Here is a 9182-nt window from a genome sequence, read left to right as displayed (position 1 = left end):
CATACCTGATGAATCCTATCCTCCATTTTTAAGTTTTTAAAGATATTTTTTGCCTTTATTAGTTGGGACAGCTGAGACAGGAGGAGAGAGTGAGGGGATGACATGTAGCAAAGGGCCTAGGTCGGATTTGAACCCACGGCCGCTGCGCTGAGAGCTACTGCCTCCGTACATGAGGGTGTGCGTCATAAATCCTTTCTTGAACCCTTAAATCAATCTTCTATACATTATGTGTTACATGTAAATGATGGCCATATTTCTGCAAACAAAGACTTTCTCTCCTGACACTTGAAGCTCGTTTCCCTGATCGCTCCGTGCTTTCAAAGAATGATTTTAAATACAGGAGTTTCACTTGTTACTGAGAGGGTTCGGGTCTGGACACTGTATTCTGACTGTTCCTTCAGCAGACGATCAGACTTCAAACAAAAGGCAGAGACGATGAGTCGCATGAAAAATACTTTCTTTATTACAATCATTTCCACTCTTATCTGTTAGTAGAAAGGTGTTTTTGTCTCTGTGTTATAGTACAGTGCAACATGGTGTTGAAATCAAAGTTCTTCAATGCATAGTTTAAAAAGTCCATGGTACGTTATGCAAAAAATCATCAGTGAATGGCATGCCCCCTCTATCGTGTCCACCGTCCTGCACGAGCAGGAAAAACAAACAAACATTTGATCAAATAAAAAAACATTATTGGTTTTGTTTACCCTTACATGGTTTTCCCTTTTGATCCCACTGAACCTGAATGAGGAGCAGATTAAAACTGTTCAGAAATGATCTATAATTAAAATAAAATGTTGATGATTAAACATATTTCCTGGTTAAATCATCTCACTTTTACATTAGATGTTCGTCTTATCAGTAAAGTACCTTCATGAGTGAACAGTTAAAAAAAAAAATTTAAAAAATGTAGTGTGTATTTTTACTTGCTGTGCGTGGTGTGATACTTCAGTGGAAAAACAAAAACATACAAAGCCGTTTTTAAATATTCACAAGTTTAACAGTAATTACAACAAAAAAAATATTTAAGGCGTCTTCAGTTGAACTCTGTACAATCACAAAATAATTAACATGTAGCCCTTCAGGGAGAAGAAGAGAAGAAAGCAGAACGAGTCGTGTGTTAATGCTTCATCAGTCGACGGCGCTCCAAAGGCCACCCGTTTGTTTTTGTTTATTTCCAGGACTGTAGGATGAGATGAGTCGACATAGAATATAAAAAAAAAAAAAGATTCATAGAGAGATGAATGGATGTAAGAGAAGCCTTATAGAAAACGATGTCGTCGTTGGTTTCAGCACTAACACAGACCGTCACACCCTGCACGGCGCCATGAACACCCTGCCAGCCCACATCGAACACTTCATTGGAAATCACGAGGTTTTAGAGGTTTAAAATCTGATTCTTTGTTTTCTTTTTTAAGCCCTGATTCTTGTCAGATTTTTAGTCACATTCATTTCATAAATACAACAAAAGATTGAGTTAACTCCTCACAGGTTCTCCTTCAGGTCAGGCAGGTATCAGAGATGTAAGTAAACGATCGTCACACGGGTTTCACAAACGTCTCCGCTATCTGCCCGAGCTGTTTAGAACCTGTTCAGAATAAGATTTTGGTATCTGAGTTGAAAAAAGCATGATCGTGTTAAATCTTTATTTTCTGACATTATGCATTAAACTGGAAGCTAAAATTAAGAAGTGGTTCCAACTCGGGAAGCCCTCGATAACTCTTAATAGATCCATGCTTTTTCCATTCCTTTTTTTTTTGTTTTTTTTGGTTACTTTGTAGGTTCACGTTGTTGTTGTTTTTTTTCCATCTGGTGGGGAGAGGCAGTTTTCATTCCGAAGTGGTCACTTTGTCGAGGCTGCAGTGGCTCAGGGTCGAGGGTCGGTCCTCGTCTACGTCGTCTGCTTTCAGGAGCGGGGAGAGATCTGCGTCCCCCCCCGCCTCCTCCCGCCGGGCAGGCCGTCAGTCTCGGTGGGCGTGGCTCGGCGGCTGCGGCGTGATGCTGAAGACTCGTATGCGTAAGTGTGAGGCGATCTGGAGGCACACGCCCGAGCAGTAGCGTGCAAGATCCACGAGGGAGATGACCTGAAGAGAGATGGAGAGGATCATTAGGAGGCCATTGAAGGGGCCAGGCTCCTGCTGTTGCTTTAGGTCAGGGGATCTCAGACCACCGGGGCTCAGACCGGTACTGGGCCTTTGGTGTCGTTTGGAACCAGGCCCAAAACAACCAATCAGAAGCAAGAGGGTGGATGTAATTACCAGATATGAACTGCTTTGTGTTTTGTTGTTTATTTCACTGGAAACAGGGCTAAAAAAAGACTAAAAAAAACAATCTTTCTTATCAATTTTATTGAAGTAAAAGTTGAAATATGAAAATAAATAGTTTTTACTGAGGTCACATGCAGTGCACGCAGGGTGAGCGGTCACTTTCAGTACGTGAGCGAGTGCTTTCACTGTCATATCTTTAGTAGAGGGTTGCCATAAGGTGTGTAATTACTGAACGGTTTTTTATGGTCAGATTTATTAGAGGGTCATTTCAACGGACTCTTCTGAACCTTGTACTACAGGACGAGTCCCTGATTAGACGGTGAAAGTGAAAACCAGCAGAAGTCGCAGCCCCAGACTTGAAATCCTCTGCGTCTGTTTGTTACGACACTCGACAGATTCACCTGTGAGTCATCCGGGCTCACCTGTCCTGCAGGGTTTTCCCTCCCTCCACACCTTTTTTGAAGTCATCTACTGCACAGCTCTCTCTCAAGATGAGTATTGTGAAATGGGTATTTTTTTTTTTGGTTCTTCTGGTTGGACTGCACTTTTTTAAACAGCTTTAGAGAAACTTTTCGCTTGTGTTTGTGTGCGCTTGAGTCATGGGTGCAGCTGCATGGGGAATCGATGTACAGTTTATGTAACACTGCAGCTTCTCTCAAAGACATGCACGCCGGGCTAAAATATCCTGAACCTTACAGCTAAATATTGAACATGATATTCTTAAATCCATTCGTCTAGGGTTGGAAATGTAATCGTATCTCTTTAAAAAAAGAAGAAGAACCAGGAAACAGGTCTTCTTTTTAAAACTGGGTGAATTACTCACCATGGCGATCCAGAGGACTATGTGCTCATCGATGAAGCTGTTGAAGTACTGGTTGAGGAAGAGGAGGCCCGGGCCTATGAAGGCCGTGTCAGGGAGGTGCAGCTCACTCTTTGTCATGTGTGCGACCTTAAGAAAGATCAAGGAGACACGAGGGGGAGGAAACATGGATCACAAAATATCTGATTCAGGAAGGGGTTCAAATAAGTTCACACAGATGCAACAATACGAGCGTAGTCATGACAACTCATGTAGTTTGATTCAAGTTACAATCCTGATTTTATGCATCCGCACCTTGCTTTTGATACTAGGTAGGGCGTCCACAAAAACTAATGTTTTTTTTTGGTTGCCATGTAAACAGAATCACACCCAAGTAGCTTTTCTCAACAAGTCTTTGATCATGTACTCCTGAACCCCTCCCTCACGCACGTCTTTTCATGTGAACTAGATCTGAACGGAGGCGGAGGAGAGGAATCCTTGAACGCACCACCAGCTTGTTGGAGATCTTGGAGATGACCATGCCAAAGGCGAGCAGGTACAGGCAGGGGTGGTGCTCGAACAGGTGGCTGGAGGACTTCTTGAAAATGATGAAGGCCAGGGTGAGGATGAGGCCGATGTGCAGACCAGGACTCAACACGCTGGTGTCCTACGCAGAGAGGATGTCAGTGAGCATGCTTTATTACACGATACTCACCGTAAAGCTGATTCAACACAGCCATCCTCAGACGTGAGTGAACTTACTGCCACAGTGGAGCCGTTTTTACCGACGCCGCCGTTCAGGATCACATGGAAGTAGTTGTAGCAGGAGAAGAGCGCCCCTCCGATGATGCCCATGATGGGGAAGGCGTACATCTTCAGTCCAATGAGGGGCAACTACAGAAACACGGGAAGGTCAAATTTAGTGATGAGGCGCGCAGCACTCCCCCTCGTGGAGAAGTTGATAGAAACAGTGAAGCTGCAGGCATGCCGAGCGTGATGGGAGGGCAAAGCATAAAAAAAAAAAAAAAGAAATGTGCATGACATCAGCTTTTTGAGCCAGATCATGTCCAATAGATGACCTGTTGCCATGGCGTTAGCTATCCATATTTACCTTCTATCTTCTCTCATGTGATGTTAAGTGAAGCCTCCAAAGGCAGCACAGAGTCAAAGTAAAACACAAAGTCTATTTAAAGACTACAAGGACGACTAAAAAGGGACGAGCTAATTAGGTGTCAAAAAAATGAATAAAATAGGGGGAATATACACTCGAGGTGAAATGAGAGGTTTTCTGTGTTGGTTTGGTGTCTTTTTAAATATTCAGTGGTCAGTTACCGTCGTTTGCCAGAGGCTAACGCCCCCGAAAGCCGTCATCATATACATGATCATGATGGCCAACTGCACCTCTGTCACGTCAATCCTGAGAGAACGAGCAGAGCAAAGAGTGAGATGATCCTTAAAGTAATGAACATTAACATCATCAGTGTTACAACCCGGAATTCCTAAAAAGCTGGGACGTTGTTTAAAACATTTAAACCCTTCCCCTTCCCTTTTAAAGATTCTTTTTTTTTTTTTTGGCCTTTGAGAGACAGAGACTAAAACCTCTGTACATGTGGGGCTCCCCTGGAACCCCACATCTGATTGAAAATAGCACAAAGACAAATACTGAATCTCAAAAAGTGAATTTGTTTTTGTAAATTAAAGCCCAATTTGATTCTGGCAACATGTTTCAATGTTTTTACAAATCCTCACATTCAGTTTTTTTATTATTTAACATTTGACACAACTTCCCAACTTTGTAGGACTTCGGGTTGTATTATAAGCTAGAGGAACATGTGACTTACAGCCCAAAGCGGAGCGTCCCAGACACGTAGGTCTGCCAGTGAGCGCAGAAGAACATAAACATACCGATAAAGCCGCAGAAGAACATCCAGTTTGAGTATCTTCCTATTCCACATGAAATGCATGTTCCCACAGCGACAAAGACTGAAGATAAACAGATGGAGAAAAAAAAAAAAATCATGAATGAGTCAGAATATTTCAAATTAGAGGAGAACACTCATTTGTGTTTAATGTGCAGGAAAGTCACCTGTGGAGACGGCATCGCAGCCGTGATCAAAGAGCTCCCCGAGCGGAGAGCTGCTGTTTGTCCGCCTCGCCTGCTTCCCATCGATGGCGTCCAGAGACTGGTAGATGAAGAGGCCCAGGGCGCTCATGACGAAGGCCCATGATGGAGCCTGCAGGGTAAGGAGAAAGAGTTTATTTAGGGATCCCATCTCACAATATGGACTGCAGCCGCGTACTTTATGGAAGCACAAAACATTGAAGCTGAAACTAATGTTGGATAAATCAATGAGGCAACCAAAAGAAAAAAACATCAGCCCCAGTCTTGATGTTTGAGTCATATTTTAGTATAATATGAAGGGTAGTGTGGGTACTTTAAAGCTTTTACATATAAGTAAGGGGGAAGTGTATGTTGGACTTGATGAATGAAGAAACAAAGAGCGAGTCTCAGGATCCTCAGACCTTCTTCAACACATGAAGCGACATAGTTAGAATGAACTCGTTGTAACATGCCCTGTATGCAAACCCACAGTACCTGTTTCACACAAATACTCCACTGCAGCATTTCACTACTTCAGGTATACACATGAATTAGACCTCTTATTTTACATTTATTTCTTTGCTTACAATTTTTTTCACATATCTTTTTTTTTAAGCAAATATTAATTGATGTTTTGATCAAAATGCAGAGGTTGATGTGTGTACAGAAGTTTAAAAAAAGTATGTGTTTCTGTTGTAATTTGTAACATCATACACTGTGCAGTGGCGGCTGGTGCATTATGGTTAACTTAGTGCTAACACATAGTGGAAATCACCTTTACAAGGGTAACAGAGTTAGCATCGTGGTCGCTTTAATTTTAATCTTAAGAAGCTATCTATTTTACGAAAAAGTGTTAAGTACAATTCCTGTTTTTCAAGTTAGTTTCTTAGCAACTCTACAGTTGTGTCATGGGTCAAAGGTCAGTAGCCTGTGGTCTGAATGAATTCAGTCCAAATGACCAGCAAATCAAGAAGGCGTGCCATCACACCTGTAACTCACTTACACTATGGAAGTGAGCGGATTTCATGATTTTGTTTGGCTGCTTCTCTTAAGTGTCTCCCAAAAATGTCAAACAATCTGTCGTTATTTATTTGAAGAATAATATTCTAATCTTTATCGTACAAGAAGAGGCCTTAGCATTGTAACCCCTCTGTGTCAGCCGTCCCTGGTCGCATGTATTTCTGTGTGCTGCAAGCAAGGAGAAGAAGGGAATCCTGCTGACTCGAGTGACTCAGTTCCTCTTACTAGGTTGGAGGTTATAGACCATCTGGACACTGGAGCTAGCCAACGCTGTGTTTTTAACCACTACAATGTGTGTGTGTGTGTGTGTGTGTGTGTGTGTGTGTGTGTGTGTGTGTGTGTGTTCTTGACAGACAAAGATTGTCTTGTGTTTCCAGAAGGATCAAGAATCCCATGCTGTCCTAAATACCCTGCTGTCCTTAACGCCTCATGGACTGGTGGGGACAGAGTTCGCTTGTTCAGGGTTATCAGACAGGTCAGATTGGAGGTTGCATGAATTCCTTTCCTAATGTGTTCGTTTGCAAATGTGTGAGACTTTAAAACAGTCCATGAACAAGATTGGACAAAGGCCAAGTTTTCCATTATTTCATACTAAATAATTAATGGGGGGAACTAAAAGGCCTTTGCACATGTTGAATTTGACAGTAACAGCATGACTGCTCAGACTGTGGACCGAGCTGCAAGGCTCTGATAGCTGCGGTGGACAAAGGTGTAACTCTGATAAACACACGCACCTATGCATTTCCTGCTAGATCAACAGCGAACCTGGTGACACAAATTCAGTGGAGCAAAGGCCAGCTGTTGATTTCAGTGGTGTAGTGTAGGGCAAGGTTTTAGGAATCTGTAGCACGTCGGTTACATTACAGCTTGTTTTGAAGCCATTTCTCAACAAGAATGCCAAACATGTTTCCCCTTCAAACACCGCCTGGCCACACAACAACACGGCAAAGTTGTCACCTTTCCATGAACACAAACGAAAAGACCACACTGACAAAGGACAGGTGAGCGACGTAACACGTTATCAGATTAAAGATCTGACTATTTTAGCTGTCCTAAAAAATAGAATATAGTAGAATTACTTTATTGATCCCAAACTGGGAAATTGTGTCCTTACAGCAGCAGGTTATCAAACACACACTATTAGTAAAAAAAAACACAATATTAGCAAATCTAAACACAATATAATATTAAATACAAAGTAAATAAGCACTAAAAATATCAAAACTAAGAATGGGAATATATACAACCAGGATTTAACTTAGCATTACTAGACTTAAATAGGAAGATTAAGTGTAAATGTGCAAAAACAGAGTTGTAAATGGACAGTATTGACATAAGTTAAAGTGCATGAGTGTAAACATGTTATAAGCAGAAACTATTCAATATAACGGCAAGGTGAGGTGTGCAAACATGCCACCTTGTTACTTCTTATATTTACAGAATCTGCATGAATTAGTCATTAATTCGGCATATACTATTTTGCATAATTTAGTAAATACTTCAATAAAAGGTTAACTTTCAGGGCGGATACGTCACATGTTGCCCCCTCTAAACATGTCCCAAAATACCCCGCCATACGTGTTAGCTTCAATAATAAAAAATAAACTATCTTCAAACGTGAGCAACTGAGATGTGTAAATTGTAAGACGAATTCATGTGTGGCTTTTGTGGCTTCAGAAAATGTAAAATAAAATAGCTTTTTGTGTTGTGTCAAACACAAGGTGGCAACGCAACTTAAAACTACCGCAATTTGTGAATGGGGTTTCGCGTACTTTCCAGGGGGGGGTCGTAACTTTTGGCCAAGGTCGCTTTACTCACCTCCTCCGTGGCCGTGGGACAATAATACACAAGCACCATCGTGGAGAGTATGTTGACCAGCAGTCCCACAATGGTCAGGGTGTTTGGTGCGACCCATGTCGGGATTTGCTGGATGAGCCAGTTCCAGTAGACCTGACACGGCGGCTCGAACAGGGACCGACCAGCGGCGCTGTATTTATGCTCCTCCAGCCGCTTCAGCTGAGCGGGTGACAGCGGCTCCGGCCACAGGAAATGTGGCATCGTGTTTCTGCCTCGTCACCCTTCAAAACAAAATCCCCCGTCACAAACTTCTCAATGACCGCAGGTGGTGCTTCAAATCCGGGCTATCTTCTCTCCGCCGACTCCGAAAGATAGCTGCTCATTTGGCATTTACAGCTAGGTGACTAGCTGCCATTTTCACAGCGGAACCATGAGTTGTCGATAGTCTGTACGTTTCTGATCGAGTTCAGCGTGTCGGCCGGAAGTGACGGAACCGGAAGGGAATCATAAAGCGGTGGACCGGGATGTTTAAACCTAAACCAACAAAGAAAATGTAAACAACCTGACGACGACAAGCTATGTTATTTTTAAACCACAGTTTGATGTTTTAAAGTATATCAACCACAGTAGTTACAATGTGGCAGTCACAAGATCGTAATTTAAAATAAATTATGTTTGTGTACGTGAAAATATTAAATATAAAATAAAAAATAATAATTAAATATAAAATTAAAAAATATATATTAAATATTAAATTAAAAAAATATATATTAAATTAAAAAAATATATTAAAAAAATAAAATAATAATAATTAAATAATAAAATATATATATATTAAATAAATAAATAAATATATTAAATATTAAATTAAACCAAAAGCTAGGTATGAGGAGCAAATATCTCTAAAGAGTTCCATTGCATTTGAATGACAGTAAGTACTTAATTAAACATTTTTGTCTCAACTTAGCTCATCATGTCTTGTTGGTATTGTTAAGTTGAATAATGATGCGTTCAGGGACGTAGAAAGAAATACGGTGGACGTCGTGAGTCCCCCCCACCCACCCTGAAATTCTCTCAAGATTTGTCACCTCCTGTCATTTTAAAATGTTCACAATATTTTTCTCTTGATTGGTTTAAAGGTAGTTCAAAGTATGGATATATTTTCTGTAACTAATTTCCTAATAACAATGTCTCAGTGTTG

General features: G+C 41.2%; 1 protein-coding gene across 1 annotated transcript; it reads right to left on the bottom strand.

The window, feature by feature from the left end:
* Positions 1 to 440: 440 nt before the first annotated feature.
* On the bottom strand, positions 441 to 8460 carry chpt1 (choline phosphotransferase 1). The gene is made up of 8 exons (XM_020646599.3): positions 8003 to 8460; positions 5150 to 5297; positions 4905 to 5046; positions 4396 to 4480; positions 3826 to 3957; positions 3572 to 3730; positions 3088 to 3213; positions 441 to 2081 (listed from the first exon to the last, which is right to left on the bottom strand). Exons 1-8 carry the CDS (start codon positions 8240 to 8242, stop codon positions 1959 to 1961), a joined length of 1155 nt encoding a protein of 384 aa, XP_020502255.2. The 5' UTR covers positions 8243 to 8460; the 3' UTR covers positions 441 to 1958.
* Between the last annotated feature and the right edge of the window lie 722 nt (positions 8461 to 9182).

This window comes from Labrus bergylta, chromosome 23 (genome assembly GCF_963930695.1).
Source record: "Labrus bergylta chromosome 23, fLabBer1.1, whole genome shotgun sequence".
NCBI lineage: Eukaryota > Metazoa > Chordata > Actinopteri > Labriformes > Labridae > Labrus > Labrus bergylta.
The sequence above is the reverse complement of the archived record's forward strand: the minus strand, read 5'-3'. Positions and strand labels throughout refer to the sequence as shown.